The 24101-nt window shown below is 42.1% G+C and overlaps 1 protein-coding gene across 4 annotated transcripts in view; it reads right to left on the reverse strand.

Annotated features, from left to right (window-relative positions):
• Positions 1–24101, reverse strand: part of PARP6 (poly(ADP-ribose) polymerase family member 6) — a 628157-nt gene that overhangs the window by 58180 nt on the left and 545876 nt on the right. For 2 of the 4 annotated variants that reach the window (XM_069624644.1, XM_069624643.1), the window contains exons 22-24: positions 19700–19786; positions 13735–13798; positions 944–1028 (exon numbers count right to left, since the gene is read on the reverse strand). In XM_069624644.1, coding sequence (XP_069480745.1) covers positions 944–1028; positions 13735–13798; positions 19700–19786 — 236 coding nt within the window. The remainder of the gene's footprint in view (positions 1–943; positions 1029–13734; positions 13799–19699; positions 19787–24101) is intronic. The other 2 variants (XM_069624646.1, XM_069624645.1) reach the window with 1 other exon arrangement.

The following is a 24101-nucleotide window of genomic DNA, read 5'->3' on the forward strand; positions in this document are numbered from 1 at the left end:
TCTCTTTTTATACTATGTTTTTACTTGATTTTCCTATGCTTACTATAAACAGCCAATGCTCTCTTTTTGGCTAAGACCTGGACATTCTTTAGGGTACTCAAAGAAACAAGCGCAATGTCCCAATAAGGTGTTGAGAGACCCATATGTGAGATGAGTATGATAATAGTACCATGCTTTATATAATGTTTTAAGCTTGATTCCTCCCTCATCTAAGTGCTGTAATAGTAGGTGTTCATTAGTAACCAATGTAATACTACTGTTAATGTTTAATGTTAGAGGTTTTTATACCGTGCACAGGTGCCACTTGCGTAGTCTCTCTGTGCTCTGGCGGCTCTGTGAAAATAAGGAGGGGTTAAAGGTTAGTGGGAGGAGCGGGAAAAAAAGAGGAAGGGAGCTGCGATGTGCTGTTAGCAGCTTCAGTTCGGATGGACCGTTCACTGAGCCTGGGTGCGAGATTCGGGAGGCGGCCGTCATGTAGGGATGTGTGAGTTTGTGTGTGCTGGGTTTTGTTGTTGCGGTGTTGTGAAGTATGTGCGGTTTGCTGCGCTAAGGAGTTCTTGTTGTCTGTAGTGCAGTATGTGAGAGGTGTGTGCAGAGGGTTGAGTGTTGGTATTAGTTCTGTTTAGTGGCAGGTCTTAAGCTATTTCCGGTTGATTAATAGTGCCTGCCCATCCTCCGTTACTCAATTTATTGATCTCAGAAGGGTAAAATGCCATGTCGGGAAGAATCTGTCTCAGGGCAAGCACTTAAGTCATGACGCTCTCTGAATGTGTTTCTAGTGGGAATGTACCTCAGTCAGAACTTTCGGTGTGTTTCCAAAATTTCTGCCACACAAACACTAAGACTGGAAGCACTCTTGTCATGTGGATATCCTTGAAACACAAATACTCTTATAGAAAAGGCACATTTATATATATAATGTAAATGTGTACTTATTACTTACACAAAGAAGAAGCGAGTACAGACGTGGTCTGACACCGGGCATACCCAGATGTTTCCGTGCTTCTGGAGGTCCTTTGAAGTGATTACTGAAAAAAAACATTAAAATAAGAACAATGTCATAGACCAGGGAATTAAGTAAAGCCCTAGTTGCTCCTGGAAGCGGTACTAGAAACCCAGAGGTCCCTCCCAAGTGTGACTTTTCAGATCCATTAAATACAAAAAGAATTCAAGGAAACTGAAGGATGACATGCATGAGGGTGGTCTTAAGTACTTCCCATCTGTTGCTGAATGATTGAGATCCCTAGCTCATAAAATCCATTTTGGGAGACACAGCAAAAACAAAGACCAGCTTCAGCAAATATTTCCACATGCAAACTACTTGACTGTAACTTCTAGTCATTTCAAGGTGGCTTTCCTTCTCAGCCCAACATAAGTGTAATATGGACCATGTTGTTTGTATGTATGTATGAACTATCATGGTTAGGGAATCAACAGACAACCCAAAGTAAGCCCAGAATTTGGGTTTGGGACTACCAAAAAATTAGAAAAGAAAATCATTAGGGTCATGGACATTAGTCTTTCCATCTCTCACCTGAATAAATCTGTCTTCCCAGAAGAAAAACATTTATGTTGAGATTTTGAGTGCCCAGAAATTCTTTCTCAACACCTAGAAGAACCTTTCTTGCCTCAGCTGGTCTTATAAGGATGTTACATTGGTACACTTGGACATCTGGAGTACCTGGCACCACCATCCCTTGTACCTCGGATCATATTAATAGGGGCTGAGCATCAGAATATTTAACTCGTGTTGGTTTCAGGGACTAATAGGCTTCCCTCCCCCCTTTCATTGATGCAGGCCTGAATTCGCTGCTTTGTCACCCAGACATTATACTACCACCCGGTTCTTCTCCACCACGGTTTGACTAGGTTTACGATTGAGCCTCTGAGGTCTTCTCTTATTGCTTTTCTACTTTTCCTGCACCCTTTTGCTCCTCGTCATTCTTCTTTTTTGTCTTGTTCTCTCCAATCACACGTTGACTTCCTCCTTCCCCTTTTCAGGCCTTTTCGTGGTTCTGCCACAAAGCTCACCTTTTCCCCTCACCACTCCTCCTTTCCACACCTCATGTCAGGAACAGTCCTTTTTTAAACCTGTGTTCAATAAAAGTATAAGTGTGATTGAAGTGCGGGAAACCTATGTTATTGTCCAATACTCCTTGAACTAAAGGATCAGAACCTGAGATTACTCAGTCATTGTTACGCCTGGGTGAATGTTATACAACACACTTTGTGGCAGTGTCTCTTGCAAGTAAGGACATTCCTTCTGAGCAGCCATGTTGCCTTGGGATTACAACCAGGCGAGTTGCGCTGGAGGACGACTCCAACAGAGGAAATAATATAGCTGAAAAATACTCTGGTTCCAGTTGATCCAAAAAAGTCTTGGCAGGATGGTGCAAGCTTAAAAGGAGGCTCCCGGATAGCAATGTGGAAGGCCAGGAGGCAGGAGGAAATGGGGTTGGCAGCAAAATAGGCAAGAAGTTGCCTAGATAATGAGAGTAAGAGAACACAGAGAAAGGGGAGAAGGCAAGTAAGTTACTTAGAATGAGGATAGCAGGAGGCAGAGCAAGAACTCAACGGTTCAGGGAACAGACACAAAACACTGCAACACACTGTATCAGTGAAGCCCCTTAGTAAATCCAAAGGAGTGAGGGCATCAGAGCCAGACGTCTTCGATTGAGCGGAGAAAACTGAAGTGATGTGCAAGTGTCAGGAACTTCCCTGTTGGGGCCATGTTGGAATGGGCTCCGGGAATGGGGCCATGCTGGTCCAGGAACCCACAACAGAGTGTCAGGAGGTGGGCAACGTCTCAAGTGAAAGAAAGAGGTTAGACACCAAGGATATCTGGTACACAAGAGAAAACCACAAATGCTTTATAACAGCATTCCTTCAAACAGAAAGCTGAGAAAAGGCGCAGCAAGGGAGAAGTAATGGTGGGCCACAAAGGGAGCGGATATACTGAAGGCTGGCTCCCAAGAATAATCTGTCAGACCATGACCCTTCCAATCAATGAGGAGGTACAAGTGAGGGTAGTGCAATGGTTCCCTCCAAAATATGGAAGACAGCATTTTGAATGGGCTGCAGCCACCTTGTTTCGTATTTTGGGTGGGCTGAAATATATTGTGTTACAGTAGTAAAGCATGGATGATATAAAGACATTGATCACTACTATATAGTGTGAAATAAAGAAGAATAAGCATCTTTCTGAGCAAGCATATCTGTTAAAAATCATGTTTCACTCACAGCTGCTTTCTTGGACCCAAAGCCAATTTATCATCAAACAGAATACACAGGTATCTGACCTCGGATACGGTTTAGGGCAAGTGCACCGAAGAAGGCCACACCTATTGTTCCATCTGTTCTTTGCATCCCTGCGCACAAACATTTTCGGCTTGCTGGGGTTGAATTGTAACCTGTTTCCATCATTCACTTGCAAGGCTCCATCATGCACTTGCAAAAACTAGAAGCTATTAAATTCATAGCCCCTCCAAGTGAAGGACGACCTGGGTTACCTCAGCACCACCTTCATGGCATCCCTTACTTTCCCCTCTCGGAACTGGCAGTAACCTTTCAGTCACTGTCTTATTCCTCCCCCAAATTGCGGGTCTTGCCCTTGCCGACCTGGCCTGCCAAAACGTTCCTAGACATTTTTTCTTCAGCATCAACTTTGTCTTATGTTTCCACGTCCTCCAGCTCCTCCCCACTGCCTCTCACCTCCAGATGTTGTCAATTCCACCAAACTCTCAGTAGCCTCTTCTTCCCTTCCCAAGATGGATCTTTCTTTGAGGATCTGCACCTGTGAGGCATAGTTGGGTATGGCCTGGGATTTGCTAGCTACTGCAGGAGCTCCTGGGAGTGATTTGATTTCAGAGTGTGATCAGCTGATCTGGCGTGTCCGCCATCTTGAGTATCGGATATGTCTCTCTAAGCCTCCACAAGGCTCAGTGTAAGAAGCCTATGGCTATGATGCTTCCAGGGTGGGTTGGAAAGACGCTGTGTAAGCTTTCTTCTCTCTCTGATTTATGAATAACAGTTTGTGAGTGGGGATCGTGATACTTTGTTTCTTGGATATTGGCTTTTGGGAAATACAGAAGTTGCAATGCTTCCTGAACCTGCTCATCCACATTTTGAAGGTCATAATTGGAAACATGTATCTGCAAACCCATGGGGTTTGTTGCGCGTTCTGCTAACTCAAAGTATTTCGAAGCATTGATGCGCCAGCAGCAGTATCACTTTGCATGCTACCTTTGTTAAACTAGTGGAAAATGTTGCCTTTATAGGCAAAGCCTCTCGTTTTGATGTTGGGACTTGGATCCGGCTGATATAATTGTCAGGATTTCTTTCACTTGCAAAGTGGGCACCTTTCTCTTAGCCTGCACAGACTTGAAAGAGAGTAGGTCAGGTGCTAAGCTACTAGGGCCATTCTGCCATGATGGGCTAGTGTGCTGAAGAATAATTGGGCCCTTAGGAATGGACCGCCATGTGACAATGTGACTGTTCCCTTCCTGGTGTCAGAAACCAAGCTAAAGTGTCCTGTGTGCCCAACATCCATAAGCTCGGGTTGGCTGAGCCACCTTCTCTGCAGACCCCACAGTCAAGCAGGGTTTCTCGTGCACAATCAGAAAATGACAAAGCAGTAACATTAAAATGTTCACATACAGCCTAGCACCTCAGCTTATTCCTTACTGCCTTGATCAATGAGGCTCTGTGTTCTGAAGCCATCAAATAATTCTTAATCATGCATCGTGTGGGGACAGAATCGACAGTAAGTATACGCAAGTCTTGGATCGCAGGGTGGAAATATCTCTCTGAGCCTAGAATTCAGATCCACTTTGAAGTGGTAGATAAAGTCAGCAAATCTTCTCAAGGTACTGCCAAGCCATACATCGCAAGGTAAACTTATCCTCCAAACAGAAGCATCCTTGTTGGGGTGTGGGGCAAACTTAAAGCAGATGACTATTAAATAATTTTGTATAATAGAAGAAAGGCATCCAGATATAAATTATATTGGAAATTCAAGCTATGGGATGAGCCCTCAAATCTTTGTTTGTCATCATCAAGAAGGTGATAATCTATGTTCAAACACACAACACACCCTCAATGCATGCTTCAACAAGCAAGCAGAATAAGGTTGGCCCCTCTATCCAAAGATACACAGTAACTACAGACGTGTGCCATCAAAGATTACATTAATGGCAGACTCCAACTGGGAACCCCCAATGTCCTTGTGGAAAAGCTTAGCAGAGACTTGATTTGACTTGCAGGAGATAGGCCATCATTCATATGTGGGGCCACATCCAGCATCGATCTGTCTGCAATAAACCCCAACTCCAATGCTTCTGTTTTGCAAGCATATTCTCAGTGGGGACATTTTCTAGATCTGTTGGACAAGGAAGTTACTGTACACTTTCTCTTCAATTCCTGCTGGTGCCTCGGATACTGGCCAGACGTTAGACAACCCTAATGTGAAGTTATCCTCTAACCATAATACCCTACACCCCTGTTCTCTTCAGTTGCACAGTGCAAGATCCCTTTTTTCAGACCTTATTCCAGACTAACTTGTTAAGTCGTTTCTGAGGGATTTAAATGCTTCTTAAAAGGTATCCAAACACTGGTTTCCGCTCACTCGCGGGTGAGGGACATTAATATGTTGTGCTGTAATCATGACACAGCTTAAGTTTCCATGGTACTACAGCGCCCAGGACCAGCAGAGTTCCATTCAGTATATTGCGCTTTCTTTAAAAAGATACCACCCTCTGGGAAATCCATGCAACACACCCATACCCCTTGTCTATGGTATTGTGGGGAGATAAAGAGGGATCCTCCCCATACCAAATCTAGCCCCCACATCATGTAGCGGGTGGTGGACTCTGCTTCCCTGAGTGGTCCCTGCACACAATCCAAGGGGCATGCAGGCACATTGGCACCCCCATTATTGTAGCCTTTGGCCACTTGATGAAAGGTCCACCCTTATAAAAAGGATAGCAGCCAATGGTTTATCTCTTGCATCACCTATTGTCATCCAGCTACAGGAAAGTCAAATCATGGGATGTTATGGTCCATTCTACGAGTAGAAGAGCAACTGCACCATCCAATAAGGAGTTCTTTTACAATATATCTGCAAGGCTGTAACATGAGGAATGCTGCATAGGTTGATCAAGCACTATTGTCTCAATGTGAATGGGTAATACAATCATAACTCTTATGCAGACCTTTTCCTTGAAATAAGGCAAGGCATCTTATCTTCTCAACTGAAGTCTTAGGCGTTGATTGCACTATTTAGCATAGTAAACCCATGTGCAACGTTATTGTTTGGCACACTTCATTCTTAAATCTTGTTTAATTCGGGTCTTCTTGATACTTCCAGGTGACGTCGAAGGTTCTACTAACCTTGTTTAGAGCAAATTGGTTTTACTTCACAGGTCTGATTGTGCCTTTTTGGGTTGGGCTGCTTCTGCTTTCCTTTAGTCATTTCTAGCATCTGATCTTTTCTTTTCTTCTGCATTCTGTATATAGTAATGTCTTTCACCCCAAAGGCAGCTGTTTTCTCTATGCAGAAGGATGTACATTCCCGCTTGAGCAATAGCCTGCAGTACAAGTCAAAAGTCGCTGTCCATTGTCTGCACTTTGAATTGCATTACCCCTACTTATGTTTGTTTTACATACTGTGGCTTTCAAAGCTACAACAATAAATGACACCATAATAGCACTTCCTGGCAAAACTTTCAATATAAACAATGCTCTTATGAAACCGTTGACCCTCTTATGAGGATCTAGATTTTCTTGGAGTTCTGTTCTATCCGGGTCAGCAAAACATTACGGGCCTCAATTAGTCAGACGGTATTTGGTGAAAAAACTCAGAGCCAGTTTTACCAGACATTTTACTGCATTTTCTAATTAATATATATAAAATGCGTTGCAATGTTCTGGTAAAAAGTGTCTGCATTTTTTACTGAAGTCTGCCCAAATGGAGCCTATAAGTTAAGGTTTACCAAATAACAGATGTTTTTTCAGGACCATTACCACAAACCATTACTATTTCCGAGAAGTGGCTCGGAAGTGGCTGTTCAGCTGGAGTCTACGTTCACTGACCTTTTGAACTGGGAGAAGACTTTAAAAGTTGCCACCCGTGCTTTCCTGCACGCGCGCTCCGAGAAGTGGCTCGGAAGTGGCTGTTTGGTTGTTCGGCTGGACCCTACGTTCACCGACCTTTTGAACTGGGAGAAGATTGTGTTTTGGTACGCCATCTATCCATCTGGAATTACTTTGAAGACTGCTTTGGACCTTCCAAATTATTTATCTAAGTTCAAGCAGAATTATAGTCCCTAAATCTGTATTTATTTCATTTTAGGTGGTAGCCACGCCCCCTTTTTGCAAGTCATTAAAAGTAGCCACCACGCGCTCCTGCACGCGCGCTATGAGAAGTGGCTCGGAAGTGGCTGTTCTGCTCGCAGCGGAGCACGCGAGCCAGCCGGACACCACTATTCTGTTCTATTCTGTCCCGCTCCTGACGTGTTCATAGACGGTAAGCGAACAGGATAGTTATTAACTGTAAAGAGTGTATTAACACGAAACGTGAGGTGAGTGGGTGACTCTCACTGATACTGTGCGGTCTGTACAGTCTGTCCCACCCTACTTGCCGTTGAATTGGCACGTAAAATACCTGGATGTGCACACTGTGTTATTCGAGTGGTTGTTCGCGAAGTAGTCTTACTGTTTGTCAGACGCAACAGATACTATTATTTGTTATAAACCATGTACGAGTGATATCAATTATTCTATACGGGTGGATAATATGGATGACTATGAGAAAGAAATAGCAATGCATAACAACCTGAGAGATAGACGCAATTGTGTCCCAAAGATTATCTGGCAACCAAATAAAGTTCTAGCCCACATTAAACCGATTACCGAATATTTTAGTAAAATTCCATCTGTGAATTCATCAAAGTCTGATGCTAATTTAAACACACTAACTAATGCGACCGAAGAGCTGGTTTCAGATTTGACAAACGACTTAGGATGCATGGGTGCCAAACTTTTGAGTGATGTGTTATGTGGGCATCCCAAAAAAAAATAAGTCATACATTTGAGATCAACGATGACTGCATTTTAGATGTTGAAGAAAGTGTAATCTCAAGTAAACTTGACCCCAACGCCACAATATTTGTAACAAAAGTGGTTAATGGGATTGTAACTGCGGGTGGCGAGGGTAGTGAGGTATTTGATGGCTATATAAAAGTAACGGGCTGCACTGAAGTAATGCTCCACAGTGACCCCTGTAATAATGTAAAAAGTGACATTGACCTACCCAACTCTAAGTTGGAGGAGTTGGATATTGAGTTCATGGGAAATTACCTTGAAATGTCGCTTACTGAGGCAGTAACAACTCCGATGTATTTTACCCCACCCAATAGGATGGCTCTGCCAAATGTGATTGATGAATTACCCGTTCTAAAACCAGAGCTCAGGGTTACTGGTGTGGAGAATAGTACCATTCTATATCCAGTTTTAAATCTAATGCCTTGATAGAAAAGAACAACATTAAGGCACCTATTACAAAAGTGATAAGGGATCCAGTGAAGATAAATTTGAGAGGGATGAGGACAACAGTATGAACTCAGACGATATGTTTAATGCATTAGAAAACTTGTTGACCATGTTGCTTGTGAAATGTATTCATCTTGAAACAAAGATAGATATTCAATCACTCTTAATTCATTCCAATATTAGGGGGAGACGTTGTGATGTATGTACAAGTAAGAATGGTTTAGAACTTGTGAAGCGAAATGAAGGATCACATGAGAAAGTAAAGAAGATGAGTCTGGGAGGGAAGACCAGCAAAATGGAAATTATCTCGTGTACATCATGCGTTTATGTACAGCAATAGAACTGTGAAGAGGAAAAAGGGTCCCCATGTTGTGGTAAAAAATAATACACCTATGAGCTATATCAATTGTGTGGGTAAGGAAACTGTCCCAGTTCCTATTGTAAGCAATGAAGTGGGAACTCTTGATATGAACCCTCCATCGGGGGGAACCATTAAAAGATAATACTGGGGTGGAAATCGTATGTGTCCATGAGGCAGTGAATATTATATCGCCCCCTCTAATAAAACAACTATTGCCAGAAAGCTGCAAATAAATGTGGATTCTACACAACCCATTAGTAGCTTTGTTGAAAAGGTACAAATGACCATACCCAATGTATGGGCAAATAAAAATTGCAGTGTAAAGGTAGCTAATACACAAAATATAAGTGCAAAAGGGAAAGTAGATAATGGTATGATGGCCGCCCTGCAAATCACTCAAGTTCATCAGGATAAGCCCCTACAACCCTTAAACCGGGCGGCTGTATTGTGCATTTTTAAATCAATTGTGCCCTGCGGGTAATTACTTCCAATGATGTAAGACTGGTCCATCTGTTAGAACGTATGAACCAATATATTACGAATGTGTGTTTTGAAGCGGAGGCAACACTGAATTACACTATGGGATTCGAAGTAGATCACCTGCGCCTGGGTTATGCTGCTCAAAGAGTGGAGATTCCTCCGGTTGTGAAACCGCGACATGAGTTGTCATTACAGATGCAAATGATACCAGCGAAAGTAGTTCCAGGTGGTTTCAATCCTGTCCTTAATGGGCGAAATATAATAAGCAAGGTAGCTGAGGTGCCTCTAAACACTCAGAATAGACCCGAGGCACGGGGTGTTGAGAAGGTAGTAAACAATCAGGTTCCTAATAACGCATAAGGAAGCCCAAAAGACATAACAGAAGGGTATTGGCAATGGTTGCCACTGACTTTCAAGTCACACTTTGCTGATGCACGGCAATGACCGAATGCAATAGAAGGGAATAGTTTCTTACCTGTAACTCCATTTCTCCAGCATTGGTATCTTTCATGGATTCACATGCTTAGAATATTCCCTGTCGTCAGGCTGGGAACCCTCTGATGACGGGGAATATTCTAAGCATGTGAATCCATGAAAGATCCAATGCTGGAGAAGGGAATAGTTTCTTACCTGTAACTCTATTTCTCCAGCATTGGTATCTTTCATGGATTCACATGCTTAAAATATTCCCCGTCATCAGAGGGTTCCCAGCCTGACGACTGGGAATATTCTAAGCATGTGAATCCATGAAAGATCCAATGCTGGAGAACTGTTGTACTCATGGACCACTAGAGCGCATTCACACTTGTTTGAAGAGGAGGGTTTAGTAGCCAATTTGGAAATGTTTAAAATTGTGGCACTCCAAGAAACGTGGTTAACTGCTGAAGTACAGTTTGATGACAGAAGTACTGTACATCAGGTTGCCACGAAAGGCCACCTTGGGAGGCCAAAAGGAGGGCTGTTGGTATCTGTCTAATCCCCATGGAAGATACAGAAAATACCTCAGTCGACACAGAATGTATTGGCTACAAACTTAACATGGCTAACTCTTATTATCATAGTGATTAATGTGTATGATCCCCTAATATGGTAATGACGAAAGAGAATGTGAAGACAGTTGATACTGTGTTACAGTTGTATAACCATTGCCATCCAATATGGCTGATTGGCGACTTTAATGCAAAGATCGGAGATCTCTCATTAAATGAAGATTGGTCTGCTAAATTGCAAACATCTGATATCAACCAATTGACCTCAAATAGGCAGGGCATAAAATGGCATAACGTATTATATGGACATAAACTAGTGAAATTAAATGATAGATACACCAGTAGATGGTAATATGGCCTTTACTAGAATTGAGGGTAGATCTGTGGCGACTCTTTACTACATCTTCTCAAATAAAATGGTAATTCAGTATATAAGTGATATGGGTATCGTAGAGTGGAAAGAGAGCTATCATCTACCATTATGTCTCTTGCTCGTCCTTCCTAGACTAAGGAACAATGGTCCTGAATATGATGGAAATGGGCTGGTTCACTTAAGTGAGGGCCAAAATCGCATACTATGGCATCACCGTAATACAGAGAATGCAAATCTAGTAGTGACTGCCTTATTACGCGGGTTTATACAAGAGGGCATGTCGGGAAAGAATAAAAACAAATTTATGATGTCTAATTTCGCACAACTAATGCAAAATATCCAAAAACAAGTAGTAGAGAGGAGAACTTATAAATCTGCAGGTGAAAGATCAAATATAGCTCTACCCCTAAGGCATGGTAATGATAAAATGATAAACGAAGCAAAAAAGAACCTTCGCCTAGAGATTAGGAGTGTACTAAGACGAAGCAATATCACAATGTCAGAGTACTCAGTTGCATGCCACATCAAAATGATTAAAAGGAATTATAAACGTTAGCTAAACACACAAAAACGAATGTGAGATTAGGCAATGGCAAAAAATTTCAAGTCTAGCATTATCTAATGATATCAATGGGATATGGCATTTGCTTAGCCGATAGATCAGCAAGGAATATCGAGGCTTAGTACCACCAAAGATGAAATCTCCCAGTCACGAAGTCAAAGTTACTATAACTTTTATTCTGTACAGATACAAATATGAAAGCAGATAGCTATCTGGCTCTGAAGCCGCTTGCAGTGTGTACAGTAACAACAAAAAACGCGAACTGAAAATTAACTGTATCACAGAGGAAAACTGCGGAAAATATATAAATGATACCTTGGGTAGAGTAGAATCAACTGAGGATGTCCTCCCAATTCCAAATGAAACCTGGGATTGTAAAGCGTCTGAATTGGACATAATTGTGATAATTTAAAACTTATAGCATTCATGTGTGGCAGGTCCCGACAGGGTTTGTAATCTAGTGATCCAAAAACAACCTGAGCTTTGAGGAGCAGCTCTACACTTATTATTCAAACAAATAGGTAAACTTGGAGTAATTTCCAGCTCATGGAAAACCAGTCATATTTTAACAGTACACAACAAAAGGGCGTGGGATAAGCCGCAAACTTTCGCATGCTAGCGATTTTAGATATCTCCTCTAAGATCTTTACAAGGGTTTTACTACGTGAATTGAATGCATGGATAGTTGAGAAAAAAATCCTACCATTAAATCAAATAGGCTTCAGGGAGAAATCTAGCACCCCATATAATCTGTTGATGTTATCTTCCGCAGTTGAGCATGCATGGGGAAAACGCAATCTAGATGTTTACTGTGCATATACCGATTTCTCGGCTGCTTTGGATACAGTGTTACGAAACCGACTATGGCAGAAATTAAACTCATGGGGAATTCCACAGGGCCTATTAAGAATGCTCATGTTATTACACACAGATACTATTGTACGTATAAGATTGAATGCAGTGGGAAGACTCTCTAAATTCATGGCTACATGTTGTGGTGTAAAACAAGGGTGTATGATCGTGGCCTTCTTATTTCATTTATATTTGGCAGACATGAAAGATGCATTCAACCTACCGGAAGCCAATCCAGTGAAGATTAATAGTGTTACCATTGGATGGCTTGCATATGTAGACGATTTGTTAATTTTAGATTATACACCAGCAGGACTGCAGCGAATGCTTGACTCCCTAGTAGCTTACTCCGAGGTCAATGGTTTGACAATCAACACTGACAAAAGTAAAATAATGGTCTTTTCTAAAAAAGATAGACCAAAGAAATATATATGGAAAGTGAAGTCTAAAAAGATTGAACAAGTCCCAACATATAAGTACCATGGCATAATAATTAATGAGAAACTAAACTGGGAATCACATTGGTGTGCCCTGAAATTACGGTGTCTTACCTCTGCTAATGCACTATATATATATATATATATATATATATATATATATATATATATATATATAAAGACACAACGGCAGTTTTGACTATCTACATTGCACAAGTAAAGGCAATGCTACTGTATACTGTTGCGATTTGGGGCCACAAATTTGTAAAACGAATTGTATTTAGAGTTTAATATAAAGGACATTTTGTATCCCTACATTAGCCAATGCCTAATGTGCTATGAGAATGCGTGTAAACTGCAAATAGACACGATTATTGTCCCATATGTAAAGTCATTTTTAAGGTTAGAAGGCAATGAGTTAATTGGGATGATGGGTATTCTGCAAAAGACACACAGGAAATGGATGTTGGGGAGGGATCTTCGAAGTATAACAGTGGACTTGAAATCGTGGCTAAAAAAGAAATTGTATGAATTTGGCTATGACCAAAATATGATAAATGTTGCATCGAAAGCACACAGTGGAGCATTTTGTGAAGAAAGATCCACTAGAGTCATGTCTCCAATGTACATAAACGCTTACCCAAGCACAAGAACGTTTCGTACTTACCTATTACTTAATTTGAATGTGTCTGAGGTTTTGGAGACTAAAGGTGACAGACTAGGAATATCATATGAGTGCAGGAAATGTTGATTATGTGGCAATCAGGTTATTGAGTCATGATATCACTTGATCATGGATTGTGAAAGTCTAATGCAAATGAGAAACAAGTATTTTAAATCTTATAATAATGTGATTGATATGAATGAAATCATGGAATTATGGATGGTTTTTATGAGAGGAAATTATATTAACCTGATATATTTTATAGTATTTTATATAAAAGTTGTGGAAATTTTAAAAAGTATTGAATAATATGTTTAGATAATGTTTTGGAGTTTTTATTCATTTGGTGTATTTAATATGTACTTTATATGTAAATGTTGTATGTCTTGTGATATACAATGCCTGTTGGCTGGATGAATATCTAATAAACTTACCACAAACAACCCCTTTGAACTGGAATTTCTCTTACCTTCACAAAGTGCTATACAGTTTAAGTTTCGACTCTGCAAAAACCTGGACTGGACTGACCGAGTCTGGAAGAAAAGAAAAGCTCATGGTAATGTCTTAAACACATAATCAGTCTTCAGACATATGCGATTGGAGGGACATTTCTGAAATAATTAAGGGCACTTTCAATTATTGAACTTGGGACAGTTGGTCTTGCCAATTTTTCATCAAATTTGTAGTGATCACCCTTAAAACATAGGCATAGATTCCAACTCTGCATATGATCCAGGGTCCAAGCTTCAGCTTATCACATATCAATCTCTGATGCAATATTGATAAGAGTTGTGCTTGGAATAGTTCAGGTTGGGGTGTAATGGAACAAGGTAACAAGAAGGGTAAAATAGGCGTAGAAGAAATATTCAGACTATTACATCGGAAGAGTAGTGCGAAAGTGGGAACAGAAAAGGCAAAGTTCAATGGGGTTAGACATTTAGAAAAGGTTGGTTTAGTATATAATGAATAAAGTAAGGCACACAAGTGAAAAAAATGAGAACACATGCAGAGGCAGGCAGACTAGATCAATGGGAACGATTCTGGTAAAAGACGATGAGAAAGCTTATGCCTGAAATGAGTGAGGGTGGGTTGGGAAGAACACAACAGAAAGGAAGAAGAACAGGTTTAGGCTCTTGGAAGGCGTTTGTGAAAGGTTATATATGGAACACAAGGAGGATACTCTGGGAAGGAGCAGAGCTCATCAACAGAAGGGACAGATCCAAGCTGGGAAATATTGGTAGAAAGGTACAGAGGTATATAGAAAAAGCTGGGGTAAAGAAACTGATTGGGCAAGATCAAAAAAGAAGATTCTGTAAAGAGTGTACATTATTTACTGTAGTAACATCTGCATTCTTAATAATTCAACCACTACATTTGCGTTATTGAGGTGTTTGGGCATAGAACAGTAGTGAAGCAGGTGCCTTAGCACTTTTGTAGAGTTTAAAAGCAAAGCTTAGATGCTTGTAGGTGTTGGAGGTCCTCATGTTCAAGCTCTGCACCCATCTTACCCATTAAGCTCATGTGAGTGCTAATTTCTCTTCCTGCCTGTGGAAATTATAATGTGATAGGGAGGTGTCAAGTGGGTCATGTGAAAGAAGGGGCTGTCGAGAAAAGAGTGCAGGAGTTACTATGGTTAGTAATCTTTATCCTTTTTTATGTCCTGCCCCCCTTTATTCCTATAGGTGGGATCATTGCAAAGCATGAATTAAATGCAGAGGTTGAAAGAATTACTTTTAGGACAACCTTGCCAAAAATATTCTTCAACATAGCGTGGATGAACACAGCATATGCTCTGCAACTGACATCCAAAGCATAATGCACAAAAAGGCCTTTCATATCACTCACATCAAATCAATAGGCAAGTGTTTTAAAAATGCACTGGCTCTCAAAGTATACGTTTGAATAACCTAAGTAGTAGAATGGGATTGGAGTGAATCGGTCTCTAAAATACAATCGATTATCTGTTGTGCGTCTGAATCCTCAGTAGTTTCCTTCCCATGGAACATCACCTTATTTAACAAACAGTCTTAAGCAATTTAGCAATTTCTAAAAACGTTCTATCTATACAAGTAAGAGCAAAGTGCCCTCCTGACATTCAGTTTAAGAAGTGTTTGTTCAGCTTTAGTTGTTCCATTAACAATAGTTATTGGAAGAGCTATTTCCTGATTTTGATTGAAATGAAAAACTATCTTCATCAAGAAGAGATGGAATTTGTCATACAAGTGTCTTATTTTTACTTAAAAAGGTATATAATTCAGGCTCTTTGTATCAGGGAGCTTGCAATTCAACATTGTAACTAAGGTAATGACCACTATAAAACAGTATTCAGAGTTATTAGTTTAACTTCTTAGGATGCCATCAGCTCAACACATGTGTGAACTAATGTGTTCAACACCACATACAGATCCTACCTTTGTGTTATCAGAAGGATAAAAACGTCCAGATGAAACCACTAGGAGTCTTTTGGCAACTCACTATGTAATTTGTAGCATTTATCTGTATTAGGTATGAAAACTCTATGATTATTAAATAAGACTTGAAAGAAGATACTTGATCTCCTCAAGAAGTTAAAGAGACGGTGCACGACAAAAGAGAACATAGCGAGAGGACTGATCTTCCTGTGAGATGCCCAATAAAAGAAGCGTGCGTGTTTTTGTAGAGGATATTGCAGGAGCTTGTTTTGCTTTAAAATGGAAGCATGACGGTTCAGAAAGAACTCATATTTTTAAGAACTGCACAAAAACTCTTAGTGACTGTTGCAGGCGCTGAAGAACTTGGCCTGAATTTTGAACCAGTTTTCAGGAAAGTCGACCATGTTTCGAAGGTCCAAAAACAAATGTGATTGGCCCAAAAGCGGCAACAAGGATTATTGTAGCCAGAGGCCTTTACTTCATTTTAGAGCCACTCTGTGAATTAGAGGGAACAAAGGGAAATAGTACAGAAACGTGTTAGCGCATATGAGAGGAGCATCTCGAAGAGACACATTGGGGGTAATTTTCAAATGAATTGGAGTGTAAAATGAAAGCGTAAACAAACGTATTGTTTTAAAGCCTTCATTTTGCGCTCCAGCTCACTTTCGTCACCTTCCAAGGTGTAGGATGGGCATGAAATGGAGTTTGCATCTCTGCTGTGTGTCTCCACTGTCTTGGAAGAACACTGTGTTGTACACCTGCATAAGATTTTCATGCAGACTTAACAAAAATCCATCCCTATGCAATCCGCCTTATGTTAGCGACTGCTAATGAGCAGATACCCATTAGTAAACGCCGCCTGCCAAGCATAATTTGCAGGTGTTATTTACATTTTTACAAAGTGGAGGGGAAAACTGAAGAGTCAAGGCAAATGCATCTGGTTTTATTCAGTTTTGCACTACGCTTTATAAAGGCTGAAAAAGTTACATGTAAGAGAACCAATAAGTGCAAATATTGGTGTTCCTATGCATGCAATTTGGATTTTTTTTAAAAAATTACCTCGAATGTGTGTTCTCCTCTTTTGCCGATAGGGATTTTGGACAGAGCAACCTAAGAACTCCCAGACTGAGCTTCCCTGCAACATGTGCAGCTTTCACACACATCCCTTAACAGGCCCAGTCCAGGTCCAGATATCAGGGGACAAGATTCATGTCTCTTGAATGAGTCATGTCTTTTATGTTAATGCAAAACATACTTGTGGGGTTCACAGATGGAGGAGTTCTCTTGTGCCCTGAACTGATGGAAGAACGGCCTTTACACCTTAAAATAGTGCCTTAAATTTAACCATATTGAAGTGCATGGTAGTTTCTTGTGGAGTACACCGGTCCCTCGTTACATTGAGACTTAGATGGCTGCACCCAATTATCGTCTAACAAATCGAACAGTAAAACTTAGATTGGAGCCTAGAAAGATGCACCCTGAAGAAGTGAAAATTCTTTTTTTTTCAGCTTAACGTGATTAGAATTGAACGTTTTGTAAATTAATTCTTAAAGTTTTGATCTCAATTCTCAGCAAAATGACACTGCATTTTCCTCACAGGTAATCTGGCGAGGAACACCACTAGACTGCAGAAGGTCATGAGGCCCAGAAGCTTCTGGAATCGTCAAGTTGTTTCTTCTGAAGTGTTGTACTACAAATTTCAGAACCACTAGTCTCTCTGTTGGTGGATAAACATTGCATTGGTTTGAATCAAGTTTCCAGTACAGGTTTCTCTTTTGTATTTGGCAGTTATCTTAGTATGAACGTACATTTAAGCCAAGCGGTAAATTGTAGGGTAAAGTAGTATTGCTTAAAAAGAAGCAACCGTGACAGGAAATATCCCTACTCAATAAAATGGATTGTTCAATGAGGTGGGATCATCCAATGTTCGCTTTTGTTGACCGGCATAATTCAGATAAACTGTTCTTGAGGTGATTCTATTAGGGACCCATTTTTCTTGCTCCTCACTGATGTATGTTCCAGTATTTCTTAGGATTTTAGTAACCACTTCAGCATATACAACATTCCCTACTTGTTTTCCGATAACCTAAATCTTTGCTGACAAGTGTTTCGAGCATCCTGCATTTTCTCAAGGCCTCAGAGTTGCTCTTGGGGCTTAGGGCCCCTACTAATGTCTTGTGCTGAGTGCAGTTTACCCTGTTGGTATAAATGGTGGTTTAAGATTATCGGTTAGACTACATAGGAATAACTTGCTGCACAAGTGTTTCAGGTGCAATGTCAATTTTCACTTTTTGGCAGTATTCCGATTAGCACGTGTGGTCCTCACCTGTGGGGAAAAGGGGAGGGGATGGATCAGATGAGGACCACGCAAGACAGGCAGAATTCTGCTAAAAAGTCAGGATTGACATTGTACCTGAAACATTGGTGCAGCAAAAGATTCTATATACTCTAACTGATTATCTTAAACCACCTACACCAACATACCAGATAAACGCACTCAGCGCAATGCAACCAGAGGAGCTTTAAGCCTCCGCAGCATCTTTTCGCTCTTGAGAAAGCGCAGCATGTGTCAAACTTGTATTGCATATGTTCAAGTTATCGAAATAAAGGCACTCTATCTAAATATCAACATGTGAACTCACCAACAATTTATTGCATCTAACCTCAAAGGAATCAGATCAGCTTACGATTATCGGAGCATAGGTTTTGTTTCAAGGCATGTGTGAAACACATTTTGACTCATATGCGGAGTGGCGCAGAAATCACCTGCAGCCCCTCCCATAGCAAATTTGAAAGGGATTCGCTAACATGAAGCCTATGGGAATAGAAGTAATTGTACAGGATTTCTGAGACTCAACTCCAAGACTATTACAGGGAGGCAAGTGTTCCTCATGTTTTTAGGACACCTCAGACTTTAATCTGTAACTTCTTTTACCCATTCTCCTTCCAGTTTTTGAATGTTTGAATACATTGGATAAACACCTGGATTTAGTCTTAGAAGGAAGCCGTTCTTTACAGAGGAATGTTACTTTTTAAAAGGCAAGCTGGAATCAAATACTGATGCAACAAACGGAAGGCTCAGAAAAAAATGCTCTTTTTATAGCTATGCCTCCTAAGTCCTATTAAGGCCAGGTGATTGACTTGAAAAATGCTTGAAAAATGCTTGAAGGTGAGTAGAGTCAAGAGAGGCACAAAGGTATCATTAATTCATATGTGAAAAGCTGTCCAAAACTTTTTAAAAAAGCTAAATTAAGATAAATTGAGAAATTAAAATTAGAAAAGTCACATAAAACAGCTTCAATCCAAAGGATTTCAGGCTAAGGCAACCTGCTCAAGACAGAGTTCTTGCACAGCCATCCCACTGTGACAGAGAAAGAAATGCATAATCTAAGAGAAGCTGGAGGAGTTGAAGGGGTCTAAACTTAGCAGAGGGCAAACAAATCAATGGCATTCTTATACATGTAGGCCTGTAAGCTCTATAAAAATGGTAGGATAACTGGAACCATAACGTTCAATTGCATGACATGCCAATCTTAGGAATTAAGGGGCCTTAACACAATGTTAAATTTATGGAGCACCAGGATCATTGAACTAGGCTAGCAGAAAATAGCACAGGGCACAGGGAGGGTAAGCAATCTGCACAAATCTCTACAGGATAGGCTGGGAAACAACATACCAGGGCTCATGGAGGAGTAGGGATAGGCTGGGGAAAACATACCAGGGCGCACAGGGAGGGGCAGGATAGGATGGTGAGAGACATACCGGAGCACAGGTATTAAGGGAGATATACATGGAAGTGTACAGAGGGTCGGGAATCAAAGGAACATGCAAGAAAAATAAGGTGCACCGGAAAGCAGAGATCAAAGTAAGAATACTCCGGGAAGACGATACAGAAGGTGCAAGTGGATATATGAGGAAGGATTAGTCCATGGCATTTGTGTCAGCCTCAAAATGCCAGCAAAGCAGGGCCTCATTTACCAAGCGGTAGAACATAGAAATTACCAAACTGGTAAAAGTATTTACCATACACAATAGTTTTCTTCCCTTCTGCAGGGAGCCACAGAAAGGATCCTCTGCCGTAGAGCGTCCCCCTGCTGAAAAATGTGCCTTCTATGGCAGAAAAAAAGTAGTGGGATGTATTTTAATCATCTGAAAGTACACATTTCTAACAGAATTTAAAGTCATACAAAAAAGATTCAGTCTAGGTTCTATCAACATGCGCCCATATATTGTTGACAATAAGGAAAACGCCAGATGTGAAACATGACTTGAGACTGACTCTCAAGTTTTGCACATGCACCAACTGTTAGGGTAACTCTGAACCAGGTTGCATTGAATAAAATACCTGCAAAATAATGTACCTTCTGTATTAGTGAGTGAAAGCATTACTAATAAATTAAAACATTCTATTTCAAATACATTTATCCAACCTGACATTCCAGAACAATTTAGAAATTGAGTGAACTCATGATTTGGAAGCTTGGTAACTAAAAAATAAAATGTTTCTGTGGCTGGACTCTCTGATGATCAATGGTTTGTGTAGACAAAAGTGTTTTGATACATTAAGGTTAATCGTATAGTACATATTTGCCATTTGGCACGGCCTTGTAGTGCTATTGGATGTCTAGGATGGATCGTCTACATATTCTTGTAACCTGACTATCCATGATTCACAGCAAAATAGTTTGTATAGCGGTTAAGAACAAAAACGCTCACTCATGAAGTACAGTTCCACTGCTGCATGGATCCTGCTCCCAGCACCTCATTAAGATTTGTTCACCCTACTCGCCATTAGTCTGTGACCAAATTCCTTGTAATGTTCTCCTCTCACTTATGTGCATGTATGGTTCTGTTTGTGCTGCACATAGTGGGTCTGTCAGTTGTGCTTGGGGAAGGGAAACATCAAAGCAAATCCTTTATTGTCTATTTAAAGAACAACTTCTTTAACTTTCAGTAATGTTCTTTGTGATGGATGTTCCCCCCAGCAGTGATGAATGGCAAAGCCTGTCACTGAGGCTTGGTGCCCTGTGGCGCGGCGGGGACAGCGTCTGCTGCAACGCAACTGCACTGGACACTCCTTCCTTTATCTCTTGGGAAGCACCTGCATTAGCCTCTTCCCATGGCAGACTGACCACGCCCTCTTGGGGTGAAGGTGGGAAAGGGACAAATAACCCTGCCCGAGACAACGTCTGTGTGGAAGGCTGTTGCACTGCTAGCCCCAAAGACTTAGAAGTTGCCTTGGATGACTCGACCATCTGGAGGGCTTCTTTAGCCTTCGCTCAAATGGCATACCCAACAGTCTGGACTGGATATCTGCTGCAAAGCCTAACGTCTTCAGCCACGAGAAGTACCTGACCACCGTGCTAGTGGCCATGGCCTTCCTCACATAGTCTGTCATGTCCATCCCTGACTGCAGTATCTGATGTGCTGCCTCTGTGCCATCAGAGCCCAAGAACTGGAAAACGTCCCTCTTCTTGCCCTGGGGGACGTACTTGGTTTCATTGCCCACCGCCGTCCAATGGCAATGGCGCAAGAGGCATTCACGGCATGCAGTGCAAGACTGCATAACGCAAACACATTATTGCCCCGTTGAGTCAAACCTCTTATTCTCACTGTCCAGTGGAAGGGTAGATAGAGGTCTTCAAGTTTGCCATCACAACCTGTACCACCAAGCACTAAGATGAAGCATGGGACGAGAGGAAGGTTGGATCAGATAGTGTGGGATGGTGTTTCCTCACCAGATCACTGTTGGGAAGAGAGGCAGTTTTCTCCCACACCTCCGAAACGGGGGCCACCACTGCCACATTGAAGGGCTGAAACGCCCTTTCTTGGAGGCATTGTCCGGAATGTCACAAAGCTTGTACTAATCTTAGGACGTGGACAGAGCAGATAACCCCAATGGTCACCTTAGCCATCAAGCGCTGGAGGGCTGCCTGAGGCTTCCCTGGGGTGGGAGCTGCAAACAATTAAATTTCTGGGAAAGTGTCAAGGCCACTGGCCTCCTGCAGGTTCTCTGTCAGACCCAGCATGCCCTCACCTTCCCCATAGAATTCTTCCCGGAAATCCCTCATCTCCCGATAACCCATAGGTTCAAGCCCAAAAGGGATTTGGTCACCATCCTTATCATAAATGTCACACATCTTTGACAAGAAGACGACTCTAGGGAGTGGAGCATATTGCTCCGGAGCCGAAGTGTCTACGGTGCTGGCCGTTGCTGCTGCTAACGCCGGCCGCCAAGGCCACAACACCCGAAGGTTGGGCCTGTCACCGCAGAGAGACCTTCCTCTCTGTCTGGGCCAGGCCTGAGGCGTACGGAAGTGGTCCCCTGAGGGTACCCTGCTGATCACAACTGAAGCAGTGGGACCCTGCCTCCGGCGCCTTGATGAAGAAGTCCAACATCTTCAGGCGGAAAGTCTCCCATCCCTCTGGCATGGAGTATTGGGTTGGAAAAGGTAACCCCTGGGCCACGCAGTGGTATCCCTGGAGCGGTGGCTCTTTTTCTTCGAAGAGGAAGATGAATGTTGCTGCAAGGACTCACTCAGTGAGCGGGACCTCTTCCGATCCTTCTACTTCCTCTTCTCCTTGCAGAGCTGCCTGTTCTTCAGAGCGCTGATCCACGCTGTGCGACCTTTACCAAGCGCCTCACCCTTCGCCTTGTAGACGAATGTGAAAATATTTGCTCTGCTTTTCCAGTGGGCCTTCGGTGCATGGACTGAGACGACCCTCTATCCTGGGTGTCGTAGTCCTCACCGAAGCAATATAAGCAAATCCGGTATGGATCCAAGACCGACATCTGTCGGCCGCAAATGGCACACGGCTTGAAACCTGAGGCCTTTGACGGGGTAGAGATGACGTCAGAGGAAAAAAGTGTAAGCTCGACCAGTGTGTTCCCAATTAGCAAACAGAGTGTGCGTAAAAGAGGAACTGAGGTCACAGGACGTAGCGCCACTATATATACTGGCCCAATGTCATATTTTGCATGGGGCATGTAGAGGTGTTGGACGGAGCCGAGGCGGGGTCTTGCGGCACCCGCTGGTGGCAGAAATGTTTCCAGAGAGCAGCTGTGCTGGGATAGAGATATCAAAGACGAGCAATCTGTGGGAGTAAAGAATCCATTAGAATCAGGTTTTCAATTGTGTTTGTGTATGTCTGCAACTTTGCCCGGTTAGTGTTGCCCTGTCTCTTCTTAGTTGTGAGGTGGTCAGTTTGTCCGCTTATGTCCGACATATTGTCAAAAAGCCTTTTTAGGCTCTCTTGAAGGATAGTAGGTTAGGGCGGTCCTTCGGTGGAGGCTAAGCATTTCAGAGATGCAGGCTGCACACTTTAAGGGTTTTCATTCTGGGCATTTGTGTTTCAAACTGCATTGAGTTTAACAGCGTATGATTGCAGCATTTGGTGAGGATTGTAATGGGAGTCAGTTTCCTCATGTAGTATGGTCATTGGTCTCTAAAAGCTATGCAGATTGTTGAAAATATGTTTTACTTAAGCAGTGAATCTATTTCAAGCCACCACTGATGTGTTCTAGTGTCCTTTCAGGGAGTGCTCCTCCAGAACAGGCTTTTTAAAGTAATAAATAGTCCCAATTGATGTTCAACAGACCCAGAAATTCTGCTTCAGGTGTTACCAGATTATGACCCCCACTTAGATGAATTCTGCAAGCAATGTTCGACCAACTCAACCTGGTTTACCTTCATCAATCAGCCACAGTTCCCCAAGCACGTGGTAATTGACCTTGCTTCTTCTCTTTAGTGGCTCCTCGGAGGGGAATTTTTTTTAACCTAGTTCAGTTCCCCTGTTAGGACCTGTGGGCACTCTTACTCATATATTCTACACTTAGACAAAGAGTTTCCTGATGATGACATTTAAGGACCCACAGAGCAACTATTTATGCGGTTATTCCACCACAGATACAGCTGCGATATTACCAGCATCTTCAGAAATGGAAGGTCACTTAAGTTGTTTTTCGCTGCAGCCTCTATAAGGAGTTGCACAAACAACCTGAAGTCGTGCCTGATCACATGTTAGAGCCCTCAAGAATTGCTTAGGCAGCTTTACCCAATTGCCTTTTCCACAGTAACCCAATGTTGGGCATACACTGGTGACCCTACTATGGGCCTCATCACGACTTTGGCGGTAACCCTTAAATCCGGTGGTCGCGCTATTACCGCCGGATTTAAGGGTCCGCCAAATCAGGACTTCGGCAGATTTCAACCCAGCTCTTAGCTGGGGGGAAATCCGCCGAAAATTTTCGCTATTACCGCCGGCGGGAAATCCGTAAGAGCGCAAATTTTCCCCATTGAGCCCAATGGGGAATGGGGCATTCCCGAATGGGCTCAATGGGGAATTACATTACCGCCAAACTCGTGATCTGACACTATTAGCGCCGGGGAGTTCGGCGGTAGGGCTAATACCGCCAAAGTCGTGA

This window comes from Ambystoma mexicanum, chromosome 11 (assembly GCF_040938575.1).
Source record: "Ambystoma mexicanum isolate Mex_15411 chromosome 11, UKY_AmexF1_1, whole genome shotgun sequence".
In the NCBI taxonomy this organism is placed as follows: domain Eukaryota; kingdom Metazoa; phylum Chordata; class Amphibia; order Caudata; family Ambystomatidae; genus Ambystoma; species Ambystoma mexicanum.